Source organism: Salmo salar, chromosome ssa27, assembly GCF_905237065.1.
Source record: "Salmo salar chromosome ssa27, Ssal_v3.1, whole genome shotgun sequence".
Lineage (NCBI taxonomy): Eukaryota > Metazoa > Chordata > Actinopteri > Salmoniformes > Salmonidae > Salmo > Salmo salar.
In genome coordinates this window covers 25,926,100-25,949,391 of record NC_059468.1, presented here as the reverse complement: position 1 = coordinate 25,949,391, position 23,292 = coordinate 25,926,100, and the positions used below count along the sequence as shown (strand labels likewise).

General features: G+C 43.0%; 2 protein-coding genes across 4 annotated transcripts; one reads left to right on the top strand and one right to left on the bottom strand.

The window, feature by feature from the left end:
• Positions 1-3,583: 3,583 nt before the first annotated feature.
• Positions 3,584-9,480, bottom strand: tppc3 (Trafficking protein particle complex subunit 3). Of its 3 annotated transcripts, NM_001141439.1 has the most exon segments (6): positions 3,587-4,272; positions 4,371-4,508; positions 5,163-5,345; positions 7,129-7,228; positions 8,371-8,468; positions 9,136-9,301. In NM_001141439.1, coding segments are annotated over 5 exon segments (543 nt in total). In that variant the 5' UTR covers positions 9,178-9,301; the 3' UTR covers positions 3,587-4,272; positions 4,371-4,388.
• On the top strand, positions 9,330-22,640 carry LOC106588825 (zinc finger protein OZF). The gene is made up of 2 exons (XM_014178285.2): positions 9,330-9,614; positions 19,368-22,640. Exons 1-2 carry the CDS (start codon positions 9,440-9,442, stop codon positions 20,681-20,683), a joined length of 1,491 nt encoding a protein of 496 aa, XP_014033760.1. The 5' UTR covers positions 9,330-9,439; the 3' UTR covers positions 20,684-22,640.
• The last annotated feature ends 652 nt before the right edge of the window (positions 22,641-23,292 follow it).

The window sequence follows — 23,292 nt, the reverse complement described above, 5'->3', positions numbered from 1 at the left end:
CCAGGGATGCTTCAAGCCTACCTCACTTGAGAGAATGAGAGAACACTTTTCGTCATGCAAGCATCTGCAGCGTTCCCAGAGCTTGTCTGATATTCCCAGTGTTCCGATATTCCCAAAGCTGGGATCTTTTAAAATAATGTTTCTCCATCTCTAGACGGATAGACAGGATGGGATAGACAGGATAGGATAGACAGGGTAGGATAGACAAGGCGGGATAGACAGGGCGGGATAGACAGGGCAAGATAGACAGGGTGGGATAGACAGGATGAATAAACAGGGTGGGATAGACAGGGCGGGATAGACAGGGTGGGATAACAGTATGGGATAGACAGGGTGGCATAGACGGGGTGACATAGACAGGGTGGTATAGACAGGATGAATAGACTGGGTGGGATAGACAAGGCAGGATAGACAGGGTGTGATAGACAGGATGAAATAGATAGAGTGGGATAGACATGGTGGGATAGACAGGACGGGATAGACAGGGCGGGACAGACAGGGCGAGATAGACAGGGCGGGATAGACAGGGCGGGATACACAGGATGAGATAGACAGGATGGGATAGACAGGACGGGATAGACAGGGCGGGATAGACAGGGCGGGATAGACAGGGCGGGATCAACAGGGCGGGATCGACAGGGCGGGATAGACAGGATGAAATAGATAGAGTGGGATAGACATGGTGGGATAGACAGGACGGGATAGACAGGGCGGGACAGACAGGGCGAGATAGACAGGGCGGGATACACAGGATGAGATAGACAGGATGGGATAGACAGGACGGGATAGACAGGGCGGGATAGACAGGGCGGGATAGACAGGGCGGGATAGACAGGATGGAATAGACAGGACGGGATAGACAGGGCGGGATAGACAGGGCGGGATAGACAGGGCGGGATCGACAGGGCGGGATAGACAGGATGGGATAGACAGGACGGGATAGACAGGGCGGGATAGACAGGGCGGGATAGACAGGGTGGGATAGACAGGGTGGGATAGAGAGGACGGGATAGACAGGATGGGATAGACAGGGCGGGATAGACAGGGCGGGATAGAGAGGACGGGATAGACAGGGCGGGATAGACAGGGTGGGATAGACAGGGCGTGATAGACAGGGCGGGATAGACAGGATGAATAGACAGGCTGGGATTGACAGGGCGGAACAGACAGGACGGAATAGACAGGGCGGGACAGACAGGGCAGGATAGACAGGACGGGATAGACAGGGAGGGATAGACAGGATGAATAGACAGGGTGGGATAGACAGGGCAGGATAGACAGGGTGGGATCGACAGGGCGGGATAGACAGGACGGGATAGACAGGGTGGGATAGACAGGATGGAATAGATAGGGCAGGATAGACAGGGCGGTATAGACAGGGTAGGATAGACAGGATGGAATAGATAGGGCAGGATAGACAGGGCGGTATAGACAGGGTGGGATAGACAAGGCGTGATAGACATAGAATGGAGGGGTAGAGAGGTGGTGGAGGAAGGATGGGATATTCAATAATATAGGCCAGCACAGGGACATCCATGTGCTAGCTAGGCCTTTTCTGTCACAGCATGTTGTTCTCCATGTGTTTCCCATAAAGACCCTATGGAAGTGTTTAGCCAGTTTAAAGCAGATCGGGGTGCATCGTCTCAGGTCTGCAACATTTTCTAGTTGTTTGTCCAGGGCTGTCCTAGTAAAGTTTATTGAAAAAATATAGTGAGCTACGTGAAGAATTAAGTGTGTAACACGTGAACAAATTGTGTGTGTGGGATATGAATGATGGGGAGGCTCTCTCGCTCCTGCATGTGTTTCTCTGTGCTGTTTAACAAGCATAAGACATACAGACAGAGAGACAGGGGGGGGATACACAGCTCTTACCCTGAGCTTCACAGACCCTAACGACCAAAGATAAAGTGATGTAACACATCCGATTGTTGCTCGGGTCAGAGAGTGAGGACAGTGTGTACGCTCCTGTGTCCTGAGTGCATGTCTGTGCACACGCTCCTGTGTCTTGCGTGTGTGTGTGTGTGTGTGTGTGTGTGTGTGTGTGTGTGTGTGTGTGTGTGTGTGTGTGTGTGTGTGTGTGTGTGTGTGTGTGTGTGTGTGTGTGTGTGTGTGTGTGTGTGTGTGTGTGTGTGTGTGTGTGTGTGTGTGTGTGTGTGTGTGTGTGTGTGTGTGTGTGTACACGCTCCTAAATTCCTGGGAGCATGTGGAAGAGTGATACAGGTTTTCTCACAGCAACAGTCCACAGTATCCCAGCTGTAAATCCCCCTGGTACACGGCTCTAATTCTGCCAAATGATTTACATGGAACGTCTGCACAAAACCATTTCCTCCCTGCTCGCCATCCAATATACACATTATAGACCTACAAAATGTATATATATGTGGGTGTAAACTGGAGCAAGAGCTCTTTAGAGGACGAGGGGCTTACTTCACACTGACAGTCCTCACAGTGTGTCCACTTTCCACTGTTTATCCTCTCTAACGTCTCCGATTCCAGGCGGGAGAGTGGATATAGGATTTATTTAGTTAGTAATGAAGGACTGCCCCTTCCCTGGAGGTTGGAAAGCACACATTGATTGTATCAAACCTATTTTGAACTATCTACAGTATTTTGGAATATTGTAGAAGAAATATCGGTCTTTCTGTCTGTGGGGAGGTTGTTTTACTGTTATCATACATTTAATACTCATTATGTGCAGAGCAACCTACATATTCAAACCTCATCCCTATCGTTCAATAACAAAAATACCTGAATCAAAGCTATAGGTAAAAGCTGCCTTTAGGCAAAGATCTAGGATCATCTAACCCACCACAAATCATAAGCTTTACCATTAAAGGGGTTAACAGAAATTGATCTTAGATCAGTGTCTAAGGGGAAACTTCATCATACTCTTAAAATGAGAGTGACCTGCAGAGGGAAATGTTTTTGGAGTGAGTGTTGGAGAATGCAATGCCCACAGCGACCTCTGGTGGTTACTGTCTGTAGGAACACCACAGAACAATACGTTTGTGTGTGTGTGTGTGTGTATAGCCAGCCCTGTGTGCTCTGTTGTGATTGACGAGGTGAGCGGTTTGCCTCAACAAGCGATTGTGTTGGTGACTCCTGGATGATGTCAGTTACGGGCAGAATGGACCTCTGGTCTTTAATGACAACTTGTCCTGCTAGCCCAGTCCAAACACCCCACCCACTCACTCACACACACACCCCTGTTCCAGACAGCCTGTTATAAAGTGGCTGTTCCTAAAACATGGCTGTCAGACACACACACACACACACACACACATCCTGACTGTTTCCATGAAGCCTGAACAAACATCTGAGCCTTTAGGTCTGTGTAATTGTTGTTTGACTGGACTAAGCAGCTCCAGAGGAATAACTGCCTCAGTGCACTGGGGAAGGGTGTGACACTTCATTACGTGTGTGAAGAGACCTGCAACAGGTTAACATGGAACACAGGTCCTACTATGTACCCTCATGGACACACACATCCAACATGTGTTTTCTACCAGCTTTAGCTGTAATATGTCATAAATAAACTCAACAGATTGACGTATCAGCCTACTTAAATGAACATTGCCATACATGTGGCTGTATCTTTTTTATTTATTTAATGCTTAGATGACACAACAATTAAAGATCTTATACACAGACATTAACAGAACCTCAATGATCTTATATTAAAAAAAAGACTACATGTCAAAACAAAACATGTCAAAATCTGGTCCACCGTGTACAACACAATTGACTTGGTAGTGAAACCATTACATCACTTGGTAGTGAAACCATCCCATTCCATTCAGTGATATAAATTGATGCGAAATTGATTAAATTAACAGAATTTAAAATCAAAAACATTTCCATTTGTAACAGGCCAGGAGCTTTTCCTGACTACTTTCACTAGACAATATCTAAGGGACAACGTTTTTCTCAGAAATTAACATATGTGATGAAGTGGCCAAGGAGTTCCTCATCCCAGGAGCAGAGATTAAAGGGGAAAGGTCAGGGGTCATATGAGCAGACATTAAAGGTGAAGGATCATAGTTCAGCAGAAGTCCTTCCATAAACCAAACGGTGCATCTCAAAGGCCAAGTCCTCTCCTTCCCTGAGTTTAACTCCCATCTATCTATCCATTATCTTTACACCAGTGCAGATGAAGGGAAGGAGACAAGGAGAGGAAGATAGAATACATTTGAGACACGCCCAAGGACTTAATTTCCTTGTCTCCATTCTTTTAGTCTCTCAGTGAAGGGTTACCCAATACCTCTTTCTCTCCCTCCCTCTCTCTCTCTCTCTCTCTCCGTACCCCCCTGAGTGACATCAGATTCAGGATGGATGATTGGAGAGCAAGAGGAGAGGTGGAGGTTTCTCTCTCTCACTGTGTGTTTCTCTCACTCATCCCCAGCCGGTAGGTTCTCTTCCATCCTCTTGATGAACTTCATGCGGATCTCTGTGACATTGTCTCCTCTCAGAGTGTCCTGAGAAAACTTCACATCCACTGCCATCTGCACCTTATAGGAGGAAGAGAGAGGAGATATTAGAAAACTTCACATCCACTGCCATCTGCACCTTTTAGGAGAGGAGATATTAGAAAACTTCACATCCACTGCCATCTGCACCTTGGGGAGAGAGGAGATATTAGAAAACTTCACATCCACTGCCATCTGCACCTTGGGGAGAGAGAGGAGATATTAAAAATGAAAGGGGAAATAGAGAACTATTCTCATGAGACATGAACATAACATAAATCACACAAATAAAATGTTCACACTACAATGCTCTGATATTTTAATTTCACATGGTCCTTTTCAGCACAGTTCTATGGTGAATACGTAACCAGACCAGCACAGTGCAGCTTTGTTAGGCTCGGCTTGTCTCAATAGTGTGAAAAAGCCTAAAGAAGCTCGCTCTATCTTTACCATCTCCAGAGCTCCTCGGAGCACCCCACACAGCAGGTTGGAGTACACACCATACACACACACACTCCCTTCTTATCATCTCCAAAGCTCCTCAGAGTACCCCACACAGAAGGTTGGAGTACACACAATACACACACACACACCCCCTCCCTCCTTACCATCTCCAAAGCTCCTCGGTGCACCCCACACAGCAGGTTGGCGTACACACCACAGACACACACACACCCTCCCTCCTTCCTTCCTTACCATCTCCAAAGCTCCTCGGAGCACCCCACACAGCAGGTTGGAGTAGACCAAGGAAGTGTGGTTGTCAGGCAGCTCTACAAAGTCCACTAGGGGGTTACTCTCCAGGATGAGGGAGAACTCGTCTCCCGCCGGGCTCCAGTTGGTCACACTGGGGGTGATGCCAAGGTACATCTTAAACGCCACCTGTTGGAATACACATACAATCACACGATGCTGTTAATGTTACAATGGTGTTACATGTACTGTATTCATAATGGAACAGAGACCATCACTCTCATACAAGATTAATCACTGAATGCCGACACTTAGACATTATCATGTTTTATATTGAGAGAGGGTTGAACAGGCCAGGGTGTGTAAAATCTTTCCTTACCAGGAACTCCCCCTTGTCAAGATAATCAGCGATCAAGTCACTAGTTGTTAGCCAATATCAAAGCTTGCTAGCAAGAGCTGCCCTGTTGTGCAGTCGCGTCGCTGAAATCTGAATTAACTGGGAACATTTTCAACTGGTCTCTAGCTCCGTCATCCAGGGACTGGTGTCCCAAAATAATCTTAAGGTTAAGTTCCTCGTTAGAACCTTTGTGGGAGCATCGTTACATCAAAACGATCGTTAGTAAAGTTGCACTTGAAAACAGTCTTTATTTACCGACTGCCTCAGACCACTCGTAGAACAGCTAAGTGCATTGTTAGATGCTTTTATTGCCCTTCCACACCACTTTATAACACAGAAGATCTCTGCTAAACATAGAATCAAGCTGTTTATCTGTTTCTCTGTGACCGCCGATAACTTTGTAACGAAGTTGACTACAAATACAAAGTTGCCAATGTCTTTGATATTGAACAAGCGAAGGATAAAAAGATGATTCAAATGAAAACCGAGATGACTATAGGCTACATAATCATTAAAATAAGCCGCCTCAATATTTGCAGCTATAAGCTGTATCTCTCTACGAGCTGATCCGTGGTCAGTATTTTGGATCTTCGGCCATGGTAGGAACGATGCATTGTTAAAACCCTTCTAAGCCTAAGTTGCATTGCTATCGGGAAACCGGGCCCAGAGTGCTAAGTTGCTGAGTGTCTCCATGAACATGTCTGGTCACTGATAGCTAGGTTGCTGATTATCTCGGCTTACAGATCATCATCTAGACCAATATTCCATACTACTGCCTTCCATATAACTGAACCATAGGCCTACAATGCAAGATTACACCTGTAAAACAACTTAGCAGAACTGTTAGAACAGACAGAGTGCTCTACATGGTTCATTTCAACCACAAGATAGGAGAAGTGGTTTTGTGCTTAACAAAGTCTGCAGTGGTTTGGTATTGGGCCTGCTGTTCAACAGTTTACCAATGTAACGTACAGCAGACTACTGTCTGACCACATAGTCACAGGCACAAGCGTGTGTGTGTGTGTGTGTGTGTGTGTGTGTGTGTGTGTGTGTGTGTGTGTGTGTGGTGCCATCCCTTCAGTGTGAACTAATATATTTGGCCGAAGGGTTGTGTTTCACCCTAGGTGTTGGTTGACCGTGCGGCCCAGACTACCGTATAACAAAGACAAGAAGCAGTGGGGAACATGAGCTCACACACACACACGGGGCTGGGGCTAGTTGGCTTTGCGGTGAAATAGCTGGGATGCTTCCCTACCTGTGTGAGTGCAGAGAAATGAAAAGCAGTAGAGAGGAGCTATGAAAGCTCAGAAACTATGCAGACTACTGCAGGTTGGAGTACAAATTCCAGACGCCGACTCTCACTCTCTAACTCACAGTCAACCTCTTTCTCTCCCTCCCTCTTTTTACCAGCTCTCTCCCTCTCCCAGATCTCAATCTCTCTCGCTCTTCTTCCTTGTCCCCCTCTTTCTTTCTCTCCCTGTCCTTTCTCTCTTCATCTCACTCTTCCCCCTCTCCTCTCCTTTCTGGGAGCGTTCCAAGGACACGCTCTGATTGGCTCCGGGACGTCCCCACTACCTTAGCAATGACATCGGCCGTTTCTCGGAAATCCTGACACCTCCCAACGCTGGAGCGTGCCAAGAAGTCCTCGATGAGACGCACTCCGATATTGTATCCCCTGGAAAAAAAACAAAAGAGTGGGAAAAGAGTGAGTAAAGGAGAATGAGTGCTAAATGCTAGACAAATCAAAATGTATTTGTCACATACACATGTTTAGCAGATGTTATTGCGGGTGAAGCGAAATGTTTGTTTCTAGCTCCAACAGTGCAGTAATATATAACAATTCAAACAACCTAAAGGTAAAATAATGGAATTAAGGAATATATAAATATTAGGATGAGCAATGTCAGAGTGGAATAAACTAAAATACAGTATATACACACACATGAGATGAGTAAAGCAAAAATATGTAAACATTATTAAAGTGACCACTTCAGAGCAGAAATTCCACATCTCCTGTAAAGATTTTAGACATGTACACTGGCTTAGTCAGACCTCAACACAGAGCTGAAAGAAAGGGGGGGGGAATATAGAGAGCAATAGAGAAGCATCTAGACCCTAAAGGAGTCAGATGAGATCATCACCCGAATTAACCATATTTGGGGCAGACCATGCTACAGTAGGTATATTAGTTAAGCCAAGAGCAGAATACCTTCACAGGCCATATCACACAAGCCCCATCTCTCAGCCTCTCAGACTTAAAAGATTACTTTGCCATTTTTTTACTTTGGAAAAGTTAACTACACCTTCAAGGTTTCTAAGCCAGCATAGACCTTTACTTGACAGCACCAAATTATTCACAATGGGTACACCACCCTTTCCCCCTTTCAAATTCTGTTCCTCAAAAGAGAAGGGGATGGAGCCAGTGAATTCCAGGAGACGTTTAGAAAGCGAAGAAGACTCCTAACATGGATGTGTGAAAGGTGATTACTGCCCTGGTTACGGACCACCTGTTACATCTCACACACACATTAAATCACTAGTCTACTGGTGACAAGTTTTAGAGGGATGGAAAATTTGCCAGTGTGGTGTAGGTTGATGGGAAACAGAGGCCGAAAGCAGTAGCACCACTTTGTCCATTTGCAGCGTAAAGGATAAACTGAAAATGAAACACAGAGGAGTGGCAGAATTTACAGGTTAAGAGCAAAACAGTGCACATCTCACACACACACACACACCTCAATTATTCTCCTTGTTTCCTTTCCTTGATCACGTATAAGTGAGAGGACTAAGCAGAAAGTTTATTAAGAAGAGACTCACATCTTATCCAGCTGTTTGTTGACCTCCTCGTCGTTCTCATAGTCCTTACACAGCTGGGTTACCAGGGCCCCGTATGTCAGTGTGAACAGCTCTGCGTTCTACAAGAGAGGAAGAGAGACAGGAAAAGAAAGGGAGAAATAAAAACCTAACTGTCAGCACCCCCTGGTGTAACAACCTCAAAACAACAGACATCTTTTATTGATTCAAAGACAGTGAATCATTTATTGTATTGCAGATGCAGCACTTCCATAAATTAATCCAGCCTGACTAAATTATGTAGACTTGGTTCAGGTACCTACCATAAAGACAAGTACCAATATCATACGGCATATTATGACTTGCCAATTGCCATCCATGCCAGGGTAATAGTTAATATGCTTAGCAAATGCAAAAGGTAGTTACGCCTGAATAGTCTTTTTTTTAACACTTACTGTCATTTTGGTAGTTAGCTAACTTGCAGTGACTGAGCGTGTCTGCCATCTCACTAGCTAGCTAATGAAATACTAGCTAACTAGTTAGCAGGGTAGCTTCCTGTATTTGTCATTCGTTGATTTCACACTTAATATCTAAATTGCACTACAGCTAAGCTAATATGTCCTTAATACCTTATCAAAACACGCATTATCAGATCAACATAATAAACCGTTTTTTGGAGGTTAATAAAAGGCAGCTTGTCGTCTAAATTAGCCACCAAGCGTTAGCTTGTTTACTAACTACCTAGCATTAATTGAGTAGCCGAATGCTAAGCAGAACGCGACTCCTTACCATCTTTTTGCTGTCTGTGGTTCGGTTGGATTGCCTTGACATAGTGTATTGGGTTACAGGCTTGTAAAGATGACTGGGTATTTATCCTTTATTTATTTGTTTCTTTGAAAGCGTCCCCGTGATCTATTTTCTGTATCAGCTGTCAAACACCCAACTTCCTGAACACAAATTGGAACCGGAAGCAGTGTAGGATTATGGGAAATAGCAGCACCATTATCATCATCTGGAATACATTTTCTAACTCTGGTGAAAAAATAAGTAGCTAGCAAAACACAAAGAAATCTCGACGTTCATACCTCTCAAAATGTCTAAACTGGCATTGTTCAATGTGTATATTACCGAACGGCTAACAGCGGTGGCTGTGGAGATAGCCGGGGTGGTAGAGAGAACAATAACAGAATACCAGGAAGAAATCTCTCGTTCAAAGGAGGAGAACGAACGTCTTCGACGTCTGCTGGATTTCAAACTGCATAGAACAGGTTTGTTTCGATTTACATCAAACGAATCGGGTAGTTAGTTACTGATGTAAAGACCCACTGCTTACTCAGTTGTACTTGAATTCGCTAACTTCAATCAGCAGTATTTGGGGATTTATCCAACTGTAAACAAAACACATTTTATTGCATGAGTTTCAAAGGACTATGGATAGGCCCAGTAATGTAGTAAACGAGTCGAGTCCCAAGACCTTATCAACCAAGTCCAGGGCCTTTAATTATCGAGTCCCTTCCCAGTGAGCAAAATGATGTTGGAAATGCTTATTTTATACGTATTTTCCATACACCGAAATAGGTAAACATTTTGTTATGAATTACAGTTGAAAATATGTATTTTCCGGATGTTGAAAACACATATTTTCCTGGAGAAAGACTTAATTTACGGACGTTGAAAATGCGTAATTTACGGACGTTGAAAACACATATTTTAAAGACGTTGAAAATACATATTTTACAGACGTTGAAAATATGTATCTTACAGATGTTGAAAATACTTGTTTTTTTGATAATTGTTTCTATAGCCACATTTTAAATGTACATGCATTCACTTATATCCACAAAAAAAAATTCTAACGCTTTTAAAACACTGAAGCCAAACATGGAAACTATTTATACAACTTTATCTGTGCTAGCGCATAATCATAATTAGTATGCGCGCCGCTAGAAATATCTGCATTAGCATGTTTCTGTAAGCTGATACATCATGACAAAATACATAATATTACTGTCCTGCTAATGTGCTGGACCTTGTAGACTAAACTGCCTAGAAAAACCCCATAACTTATCCAAATGGTTGCCCAATCAGGCAGGCAAGATTAAATCAAAGTTTATTTGTCACTTGCGCCGAATACAACAGGTGTAGACTTTACAGTGAAATGCTTACTCACAGGCTCTAACCAATAGTGCAAAAAAAGGTATTAGGTGAACAATGGGTAAGTAAAGAAATAAAAAGACAGTATATATACAGTAGCGAGGCTATAAAAGGAGCAAGGCTACATGCAGACACTGGTTAGTCAGGCTGATTGAGGTAGTATGTACATGTAGATATGGTTAAAGTGACTATGCATATATGATGAACAGAGAGTAGCAGCAGCGTAAAAGTGGGGTTGGGGGGCACACAATGCAAATAGTCCGGGTAGCCATTTGATTACCTGTTCAGGAGTCTTATGGCTTTGGGGTAAAAACTGTTGAGGAGCCTTTTTGTCCTAGACTTGGCACTCCGGTACCGCTTGCCATGCGGTAGTAGAGAGAACAGTCTATGACTGGGGTGGCTGGGGTCTTTGACAATTTTTAGGGCCTTCCTCTGACACTGCCTTGTGTAGAGGTCCTGGATGGCAGGCAGCTTAGCCCCAGTGATGTACTGGGCTGTACGCACTACCCTCTGTAGTGCCTTGCGGTCAGAGGCAGAGCAATTGCCGTACCAGGCAGTGATGCAACCAGTCAGGATGCTCTCAATGTTGCAGCTGTAGAAACTTTTGAGGATCTCAGGACCCATGCCAAATCTTTTAGTTTCCTGAGGGGGAATAGGTTTTGTCGTGCCCTCTTCACGACTGTCTTGGTGTGCTTGGACCATGTTAGTTTGTTGGTGATGTGGACACCAAGGAACTTGAAGCTCTCAACCTGCAGCCCTGTCGATGAGAATGAGGGCGTGCTTGATCCTCCTTTTCCTGTAGTCCACAATCATCTCCTTTGTCTTGATCACGTTGAGGGAGAGGTTGTTGTCCTTGCACCAGGTCTCTGACCTCCCTATAGGCTGTCTCGTCGTTGTTGGTGATCAGGACTACCACTGTTGTGTCATCTGCAAACTTAATGATGGTGTTGGAGTCGTGCCTGGCCGTGCAGTCATGAGTGAACAGGGAGTACAGGAGGGGACTGAGCATGCATCCCTGAGGGGCCCCTGTGTTGACGATCAGCGTGGCGGATGTGTTGTTACCTACCCTTACCACCTGTGGGCGGCCCGTCAGGAAGTTCAGGATCCAGTTGCAGAGGGAGGTGTTTAGTCCCAGGGTCCTTAGCTTAGTGATGAGCTTTGAGGGCACTATGGTGTTGAACGCTGAGCTGTAGTCAATGAATAGCATTCTCACATAGGTGTTCCTTTTGTCCAGGTGTGAAAGGGCAGTGTGCTGTACAATAGAGATTGCATCATCTGTGGATCTGTTGGTGCGGTATGCAAATTGGAGTGGGTCTAGAGTTTCTGGGATAATGGTGTTGATGTGAGCCATGACCAGCCTTTCAAACCATTACATGGCTACAGACGTGAGTGCTACGGGTCAGTAGTCAGGCAGGTAGCCTAGTGGTTAGAGTGTTGGTCCAGTAACTAAAAGGTTGCTAAATCTTATCCCCGAGCTGACATGGTAAGAATCTGACGTTCTACCCCTGAACAAGGCAGTTAAACCACTGTTCTTAGGCCGTCATTGTAAATAAGAATTTGTTCTTAACTGACTTGCCTAGTTAAATAAAATAATAAATAGTCATTTAGGCAGGTTACCTTAGCGGGATTTTTTATAAGCGTCCCGCTCCTTGAAAGCGGCAGCTCTACCCTTTAGCTCAGTGCGAATATTGCCTGTAATCCATGACTTCTGGTTGGGGTATGTACATACAGTCTCTGTGGGGACGACGTCATCGATTCACTTATTGATGTAGCCAGTGACTCCTCAATGCCATCGGAGGAATCCCGGAACATATTGCAGTCTGTGCTAGCAAAACAGTCCTGTAGTGTAGCATCCTCGTCATCTAACCACTTTCGTATTGAGCGAGTCACTGGTGCTTCCTGCTTTAATTTCTGCTTGTAGGCAGGAATCAGGAGGATAGAATTCTGGTCAGATTTGCCAAATGGAGGGCGAGGGAGAGCTTTGTACTCGTCTCTGTGTGTGGAGTAATGGTGGTCCAGAGGTTGTTTTTTTTCCCTCTGGTTGCACATTTAATATGCTGATAGAAATTAGGTAAAACTGATTTAAGTTTCCCTGCATTAAAGTCCCCGGCCACTAGGAGCACCGCCTCTGGATGAGCGTTTTCCTGTTTGCTTATGGCCTTATACAGCTCATTGAGTGTGGTTTTAGTGCCAGCATCGGTCTGTTGTAGTATGTAGTAGAGGTCGACCGATTAATCGGAATGGCCGATTTAATTAGGGCCAATTTCCATGCTGTCATAACAATCGGTAATCGGCATTTTTGGACACCGATTGTGGCCGATTACATTGCACTCTACGAGGAGACTGCATGGCAGGCTGACTACCTGTTACGCGAGTGCAGCAAGAAGCCAAGGTAAGTTGCTAGCTAGCATTAAACTTATCTTATAAAAATCTTAACATAATCACTAGTTAACCTCTTTGGGCTAGGTGGGACGCTAGCGTGCCACCCGTGGTGCACTCCATCAACAGCAGGTGCATTTCAAGAGCGGCAAATTTGAATCCAAATAAATGTCAAAATTCAAATTTTTCAAACATACAACTATTTTACACCCTTTGAAAGATAAACATCTCCTTAATCTAACCACGTTTTACGATTTCAAAAAGGTTTTACGGCGAAAGCATAAATTTAGAGTATGTTAGGACAGTACATTTACAAGAGTTGTGTGTAATGTTTTGTCAAGTCAAAGACAGGGTCACCAAAACCATAAAACCAGCTAAAATGATGCACTAACCTTTTACAATCTCCATCAGATGACACTCCTAGGACATTATGTTAGACAATGCATGCATTTTTAGTTCTATCAAGTTCATATTTATATCCAAAAACAGCGTTTTACTATGGCATTGATGTTGAGGAAATCGTTTCCCTCCAATAACCGGCAGTCAAGTCAGCGTCACAAATTAAATAATTAAAATTAGAAAACATTGGTAAAATATTATATTGTCATTTAAAGAATTATAGATTTACATCTCTTGAACGCAATCAACTTGCCAGATTTAAAAATAACCTTACTGGGAAATCACACTTTGCAATAATCTGAGCACTGCGCCCAGAAAAATACGCGTTGCGATACAGACTAGACGTCATGTTGGGGAGATCTAAAATTGAAAATACTATGTAAATAATCCATTACCTTTGATTCTCTTCATCAGATGTCACTTCCAGGTATCACAGGTCCATAACGAATGTAGTTTTGTTCAAAAAAGCTCATCATTTATGTCCAAAAATCTCCGTCTTGTTAGCACATGATCTAAGCCAGCCGGACTTCTCGTCATGAACGAGGGGAAAAAATATATTTACGTTCGTTCAAACATGTCAAACGTTGTATAGCATAAATCATTAGGGCCTTTTTAACCAGAACATGAATAATATTCAAGGTGGACGAATGCATACTCTTTTATAACGTATTGGAACGAGGGTACCCAACATGAACTCGCGCGCCAGGTGTCTAATGGGACATCATCGTTCCATGGCTCTTGTTCGGTCAGATCTCCCTCCAGAAGACTCAAAACACTTTGTAAAGGCTGGTGACATCTAGTGGAAGCAATAGGAAGTGCCAAAATATTCCTCAGCCCCTGTGTTTTTCAATGGGATAGGTTTAAAGGCAATACAACACATCAGGTATCCACTTCCTGTCAGAAAATGTCTCAGGGTTTTGCCTGCCAAATGAGTTCTGTTATACTCACAGACACCATTCAAACAGTTTTAGAAAATTTAGGGTGTTTTCTATCCATATGTAATAAGTATATGCATATTCTAGTTACTGGGTAGGAGTGGTAACCAGATTAAATCGGGTATGTTTTTTTATCCAGCCGTGTCAATACTGCCCCCTAGCCCTAACAGGTTAACTACACATGGTTGATAATATTACTAGTTTATCTAGCTTGTCCTGCGTTGCATATAATCGATGCGGTGCCTGTTAATTTCTCATCGAATCACAGCCTACTTCACCAAACTGGTGGTGATTTAACAAGCGCATTCGCGAAAAAAGAACTGTCGTTGCACCAATGTGTACCTAACCATAAACATCAATGCCTTTCTTTAAAATCAATACACAAGTATATATTTTTAAACCTGCATAGTTAGTTAATATTGCCTGCTAACATTAATTTATTTTAACTAGGGAAATTGTGTCACTTCTCTTGCGTTCCGTACAAGCAGTGTCAGGGTATATGCAGCAGTTTGGGCCGCCTGGCTCGTTGCGAACTGTGTGAAGACCATTTCTTCCTAACAAAGACCGTAATTCATTTGCCAGAATTGTACATAATTATGACATAACATTGAAGGTTGTGCAGTGTAACAGCAATATTTAGACTTAGGGATGCCACCCGTTAGACAAAATACGTAACGGTTCCGTATTTCACTGAAAGAATAAACGTTTTGTTTTCGAAATGATAGTTTTCGGATTTGACCATATTAATGACCTAAGGCTCATATTTCTGTGTGTTATTATATTATAATTAAGTCTATGATTTGATAGACAGTCTGACTGAGCGGTGGTAGGCAGCAGCAGGCTCGTAAGCATTCATTCAAACAGCACTTTCGTGCATTTACCAGCAGCTCTTCGCTGTGCTTCAAGCATTGAGCTGTTTATGACTTGAAGCCTATCAACTCCCGAGATTAGGCTAGTGTAACCGATGTGAAATGGCTAGCTAGTTAGCGGGGTGCGCGCTAATAGCGTTTCAATCGGTGACGTCACTCGCTCTGAGACCTTGAAGTAGTTGTTCCCCTTGCTCTGCAAGGGCCGCGGCTTTTGTGGAGCCATGGGTAACGATGCTTCGAGGGTGGCTGTTGTCTGTGTCCCTAGTTCGAGCCCAGGTAGGGGCGAGGAGAGGGACGGAAGCTATACTGTTACACTGGCAATACTGAAGTGCCTATAAGAACATCCAATAGTCAAAGGTATATCAAATACAAATGGTATAGAGAGAAATAGTCCTATAATTCCTATAATAACTACAATCTAAAACTTCTTACCTGGGAATATTGAAGACTCATGTTAAAAGGAACCACCAGCTTTCATATGTTCTCATGTTCTGAGCAAGGAACTTAAACGTTAGCTTTTTTTACATGGCACATATTGCACTTTTACTTTCTTCTCCAACACTTTGTTTTTGCATTATTTAAACCAAATTGAACATGTTTCATTATTTATTTGAGGCTAAATTTATTTTATTGATGTATTATATTAAGTAAAAATTCGTGTTCATTCAGTATTGTTGTAATTGTCATTATTACAAATAAATGAATAAATAAATAGGCTGATTAATCGGCATCTGCTTTTTTGGTCCTCCAATAATCGGTATCGACGTTGAAAAATCATAATCGGTCGACCTCTAGTATGTAGACAGCTAATATGCATAGCCCCCCCGTGTCTTACCAGAGGCTGCTGTTCTATCCTGCTGATAGTGTATAACACGCCAGCTGTATGTTATTCATGTTGTCGTTCAGCCACGACTCGGTGAAACATAGGATATTACAGTTTTTAATGTCCTGTTGGTAGGATATACGTGCTTTCAGTTCGTCCCATTTTTTTCCCAGTGATTGAACATTAGCTAGCAGTACGGAGGGAAAAGGCAGATTAGCTATCTCTTTCCTCGAAATATCAGTTTCTCAAGCGAATGACAGGGATGTGTGCCTGTTCGGGTGTTTGGAGTATATCCTTCCCGTCCGACTCATTAAAAAAAAACTCTTCGTCCAATTTGAGGTGAGTAATTGCTGTTCTGATGTCCAGAAGCTCTTTTCGGTCATAAGAGACGGTAGCAGCAACATTGTGTACAAAATAAGTTACGAACAACGTGAAAAAACAAACAAAATAGCATGGTTTGTTAAGAGCCAGTAAAACAGCAGGCATCCCCTCCGGCACCATCAGAACGGCCTACACCATATGAGTGGCCTGCTAATGTACCTTTCTGGACCTTCTAAACTGTTGAGAATAGACCAGTGGAGGCTTCTGAGTGGAGGAAGGCTCATAATAATGGCTGGAATGGAGTCCATGGAATGGTATCAAACATATGGTGGTTGATACCATTCCATTGACTCCATTCCAGCCATTACTATGAACCGTCCTCCCCTCAGCAGCCTCCACTGGAATAGACCCACACTGCTCCAAATGGTTGCATAATCAGGCCTAGGCTGTTGGCCTATGCAGTTATTTCAGCATGAAACAAAACACTAGGTTTGAGTGAGCAGTTATTCAAATTAGCCTACATTATTATTATATATATTTTTTTTACATTTGAGTCATTTCACAGATGCTCTTATCCAGAGCGACTTACGGTAGGTAGGTATGTAGTGAGTGCATACATTTTCATACTTTATGGTACATCATTGAAGTTTACATCCTATGGACAATAATGACTAATTTGATAACAATAATAAATTCTTCATTGCACTGTTGTTGTAGCCCAGGTATAATATTTTTTTTTTCTAAAAAGCTAGGCCTAATCAATAGTGGAGCTTTGCATGCCTGGGGACCACAGAGCGCAACCTGGGGGAACGGACTACAGATCTGCCATTTCAAAATCTGTTCATTTATTTTTCTTGCACTTAGTCAGGTAAATATTTGGCCTATAACCCTAATATTTAGCTAATAAATACCTAATATCTAGCTAATATTTAGCTTCATACTACACATCACAAGTCTCTCTCTTCCAGCTGTTCCCATGCGCAACAGACTATAGGCTACACATGCCTCTCCGCAAAAGGCCATTCCTCTTCTGGTGAAATCCCAGGAAAAGCTATAGGCTACAAAAGCAACAGGACATTTATTTAGAGACTTTTTAATACTAGGTCTAATAGCCTATTCGGGGAAAGAAGCATGCTTGCTTTTGTTAATTGCTGGAAATATGACAAATAGTTGCACAGGACATACAGAGATAAGCACAGTGAAAAATAAGACCCACAGGAATTGACAACCATGATCAAAATGGAAATCCCTTGCAAACCACAATGGCATGCTGTAAAAGATGCACAGGCTAAACGGCATTTGTTGTTGAATTGCTACATTTAAATACAAGTAACTATATTATTTTCATTAGGCCTACATTAACATTGAAGTATTATTTTCAGTTGTTACTATGACAAGGAACACACCCTGAAATCACAGAATGGTCTGAACAGGTATTTGTGCGATAGAGACCTCATGAATGGTCTTGTTACCACCTTATTAATAGTAAATGTGCAGTAGGGTGCCTTGATCAGTTGATTGACAGGTGTAGTGTGGCTGCTCACCAGCGTTTTATAGTTATGTAGCCTATAGTTAGTTTATCGTTATAGTTATTGGCTTGGTGGATGGCCCGGGCCTTAACTCTGACACAACACAACTTACATTATTATCACAACAGAACTAGCCTACTGGTAAGTCTAGCTAACGTTAGCGAACTTGAATGAAGTAAAATTATACTTATATTTGTTTACTTGGCTTTAATACTCTGTAAATTAACTCTTTTTCAAATAATTTACCCTGGCAAGTTTAGGGAAGTAAAGCGGAAGTCGAATCCATCACTTCCTTTGTTTGGCTGTTCCCATAGCAATATTAGAAAATGAGGTGTATACATGTCAATGAAGAAAGCATTATTTCACATTCAACATAGTTTTTTTTAATTCCACTTAAAATAGCAAAACTGACCAAACTGAAGACTGCAGTATGGCCGCTATGATGTTCAAAGGAATCCAACCTACAGAATAAACCAACAGACCACTTCAACTACAATAACATTCTTAGTAACAGTTAAATACATTTTTTTCTTGCTATGACTGTGATATGTTGTTTATCTACCTTAGTTTAATGCACTGACTAAGTCGCTCTGGATAAGAGCGTCTGCTGAATGACCAAAATGTTTTTAAAAAACGAAGAAAACTGGGTATTATTCTAATGAGCTCCACCCTAAACAAGTACACATTTGGTCGGTCCGGATCAGACCAAAGCCTAGACGTCTGATTCATTCAGATGCGTTTCACACGTTTCAGCAGCACAGTTCAGTACAGCCCAGTAGAGTACAGTAAAGTAGAGTTTAATTCAGTAGAGTACATTGTACTCTATTATACTCTACTTTACTGTACTCTGTGCTCTACTGTATTGTACTCTGTTGTACTGTGCTGTCAACTTGTGAAACACAGATGTCTATGATTGGTTCAGATTTAGACGGACTGGTGCGTGGACATTGAACTGTCTTTTACTGTCTTGCACATTGGTAAGGCTAGCAGCAAATAAAGTAGCTATTTGACATTTGCTGTTGTAGCTAGCATGTTGAATAATGCAAGGGAGAGAGAATTTCTGACAACAAAGTCACTACTGTTCAAGTCCGAATTGAGTCATGAAAATCGTGTTCTGGACTTGAGTACTACAACACTGGATAGGCCTATGTTATTTAAATAAAAATTGGTCAAATATGTATTGATCAGGCCTCCTGAGTGGCACAGCGGTCTAAGGCACTGCATTGCAGTGCTTGAGGCATAACTACAGAACCGGGTTCGATCCCCTGCTGTGTCGCAGCCGGCCACAACCAGGAGACCCATGAGGCGATTGGCCCTGCATCGTCCGGCCGGGATGTCTTTGTCCCATCGCGCAGTAGCGACTCTTGTGGCGGGCCGGGCACATGCAGTGTGTCAAGAAGCTGTACGGCTTGGCAGTGTCGTGTTTCGGAGGAAGCATGGCTCTTGACCTTCGCCTCTCCTGAATCCGTACGGGAGTTGCAGCGATGGGACAAGACTGTAGCTACCAATTTGGATATCACGAAATTGGGGAGAAAAGTGGTAAAAAGTAAATAAATAAAATACTAATGTGTATTGATCACATATTTATCCCTTTCCCCACTTTTTTTTCTAGACCCCCAGCAGCTCACGCTCCCAGTCTCTGAAGAGGAGAAACCCCCTGAGCGGCAGCACGGTGAGCAGAAGTGGGGCCCCAATCTGGGGCAGAAGGACCCAGAATCCACACAGATTAAAGATGAACAAGAGGAAATCGGTACAAATCAGGAGGAAGAGCAGCTTGAAACTGATACCAACGACTCCATATTCACTGTCTTTGAGGAAAGAGACAGTAACCCACCTTATCCGCCCTATCAAATGGATTTCTCAAGCCACACTTTCGAAAGCAAAGAGGATGATGTGTTATGCATCCTCATTCCTAAAGAGATCAAAACTGAGCCTGATGGAGAGGACTACACAGTATCGGAAGCAACCAGTGCCTCTCAGTCCCTATCAGAAGGATATCTAGGCTGTTCTGCAGCTCAGAGTGAAAACAGCGGAAGTGACAACGAGGTTGAGAGTGGGGGACAACCGTCAGGGTCAAAGCCACTGGAATCATCCAGAAAATGGGCAAAGAAAGAACTAAGCTTCCATACCGTTGCTGGAGGCAGGGCAATCACAAATACTTCCCCTTATTGTTGCAAATTGTGTGGAAGTACATTTGTGTACATTGGTCCTTTAGTTAACCATGTGAAAAATGTACACACAAAGCATACGAAAATGTGCGGTGTGTGTGAAGAAGTCTTTGAGTCCATGGCAAGTCTGACAGATCACCTGCAAACCCACATAAAAGCAACACGTACTTGTAATGTTTGTGGCAAATGCTTCCCTAGTGATGCTAATCTGAGAACCCACATGGTGTCTCACACAGGGGAGAAACAGTATCAATGCAAAGAATGTGGGAAATGCTTCAAAACTAAGGGATATATGAAATTGCATATGAGACTGCACACTGGGGAGAAACCATTTCAGTGCAAAGAATGTGGAGAAAGTTTCACTTGTAATGGATACTTGAAAGCACATATGAAGTTCCACACAGGGGAGAAATCATATCGGTGTAAGGACTGTGGGCAAGACTTTGACCAGAAGACACAACTGGAAACGCATATGTGGACTCACAGAGGTGAGAAACCACATGGTTGCAAGCAGTGTCCCAAAAGCTTCAAGCGTAAGGAAGAACTGACCAGACACACAGCGGTTCACACAGGAGAGAGACCTTTCAAGTGCACTGTATGTGGACATTGCTTTGCCACCCCAGGCAACCTGACACAACACCTGACCACTCACTCTGGAGAGAAACCGTATCGGTGCAAATTCTGTGGCAGATGCTTTAGAAATAATCCACTACTTAAAAGTCACCTGAGGAATCGTCACAAATTTCATGAAAGTGCCTGATTCTCAGAAGATTACTTAAAGGACAAGTTAACTTTTTTACAACCAAATCTCTATTTTTGATGTAAATAGCATGTTCTTGAAGAGTACAGACACCTTTTTGTGATTTTGCATGTTTTTGAGAAACTTAACACAAACGGCAAATCACTTCCTCATCCTCGTGTAGTATGCAGTCCCTAAAAAAGCAGGAACAAAGGCTCCAAAAACACCCAAACGTGTACTTTTAGTTCATTTCGAACTTTATCCACAATGTTATATAACCTTGCGCAAGTAATTTCCCTCATCCAGCTGTTCCATTTTCTGTGTAGCCTGCTGCTACATAACTGCCAAAATAAAGGAAAAACCAACATAAAGCATCTTAATATGGCATTGGCCCACCACGAGCCACCAGAACAGCTTCTATGCTCCTTGGCATAGATTCTACAAGTGTCTGGAACTTCCTGTGTGGAAGCACCCCATGCTTTCAATATCAAATCAAATTTTACTGGTCACATACACATTTAGCAGATGTTATTGCGGGTGTAGCAAAATGATTGTGCTCCTAGCTCCAACAGTGCAGTAATATCTAAAAATGATTCACAACAATACATACGTCTAAAAGTTAAATCGTGGAATTTAAAAATGCATAAATATTAGCTCAAGCAATGTCGGAATGGCATTGACTAAAATAGAATAGAATACAGTATACATATGAGAGAGTAAAGCAGTATGTAAACATTATTTAAATGACAAGTGTTCCATTATTGAAGGGGCCAGTGATTCCAAGTCTGTAGATAGAGGCTGCTGCTCTAAGGTGAAGGCTTGCGTAACCGGGTGGGAGCCGGCTAGTGATGGACTGAAGAATGGCTTATATCGGTCCCAGCTTTGATGCACCTGTACTGACCTCGCCTTCTGGATGATAGCGAGGTGAACAGGCCGTGGCTCAGGTGGTTGACGTCTTTGAAGATCTTTTTGGCCTTCCTGTGACATTGGGTGCTGTAGGTGTCCTGGAGGGCAGGTAGTTTGCCCCCGGTGATGCGTTGGGCAGAGCACACCACCCTCTGGTGAGCCCTGCGGTTGTGGGCGGTGCAGTTGCCTTACCAGGCGTTGATACAGCCCGACGGGATGCTCTCAATTGTGCATCTGTAAAAGTTTGTGAGGGTTTTAGGTGCCAAGCCAAATTTCTTCAGGCTCCTGAGGTTGAAGAAGCGCTGTTGCGCCTTCACCACACTGTCTTTGTGGGTGGACCATTTCAGAACATCAGTGATGTGTACGCCGAGGAACTTGAAGCTTTCCACCTTCTCCATTGCGGTCCCGTCGATGTGGATAGGGGCGTGCTCCGTCTGCTGTTTCCTGAAGTCCACAATCAGCTCCTTTGTTTTGTTGACGTCGAGTGAGAGGTTATTTTCCTGGCACCACTCTCCCAGGGCCCTCACCTCCTCCCTATATACTTTGTATCTCTTGTTTACTCAAGACTTTCCTTTATTTTGGCAGTTACATGTAGAATGGACAGAGGTATTGCTGGAGTCACAACAAAATGTTGTGGATAAAGTTCTGAATGTCATGATATCTAAAGACCTGCATCACTATACTGAGAGCATTGCCATTAATAAAATGACATATTTGGGGGGTTTTGGAGCCTTTGTTCATGTTTTTTCATGGCCCCCATACTACACAACGGGGAAGTGATTTGCTGTTTAGTGTAAGTTTCTCAAACATGTGAAATCACAAAAAAGGTGCCTGGACCCTTCTATAACATGCCATTAACATCAAAAATAGAGATTTGGTTCTAAAAAAGAGAACTGCTCCTTTACGTTTAAAATAGACAATGTCTTTTGGTTGGTGGTGCTTTAGAACATACTGTACAATAGAATCTTTAAAACAATGTAGTAGATGCTCTCTGTCAGGCTATGCCTTCAGTCAGAGTTGTGAATACTAATCTGCTTTTTACTATTAAATAAAGGCCTTCTATATATATTCCCATGAGAGCACACTATTTTCATTTTTGTGAAGGATAACACATTTTTTACTTACAAAACTGTCCCTGTACATTCTCTATATTAAAAAAAGGGGTTCAGGGGGATGTAAATGTTTTCATATTATATGGGTGCTACAGAGTACAATGAAACTTTTATTGAGATATGATGTACGGTTATTTTTTTTACAGTCCATTAGATAGGAGTATGCACAGACACAAAAACATTTTGAAGGTAGACTCAGTGAAATGTTGCCATGAGCAGCACTGCAGATATTGGGGTGAGTGAGATGCACAACTTCACTTTCACACAGTATGTGCACGGGACCAAAACAGAGGAGAAGTTGCGCTTAAACGCTATTGTTGAGGAAATTGACCTACTATGCTGCTGTTTACTTTCAGCATCTACATCAGGAATGGGCAACTCCAGTCCTCGGGAGCCTGACTAGTGTCACACTTTTGTCCCAGCTAACACATCTGACTCCAATAATCAACTAATCATGGTCTTCAGCTTAGAATACAATTAGTTTAATCAGCTAGGGATGGAGGAAAGTGTGACACCACTCCGGCATCCAATGACTGGAGTTGCCCATCTCTGATCTATGGTGTCTTCTTCTTCTGAGGTTTAACAGCGGTTAGCATCCAATTTGTTGCATTA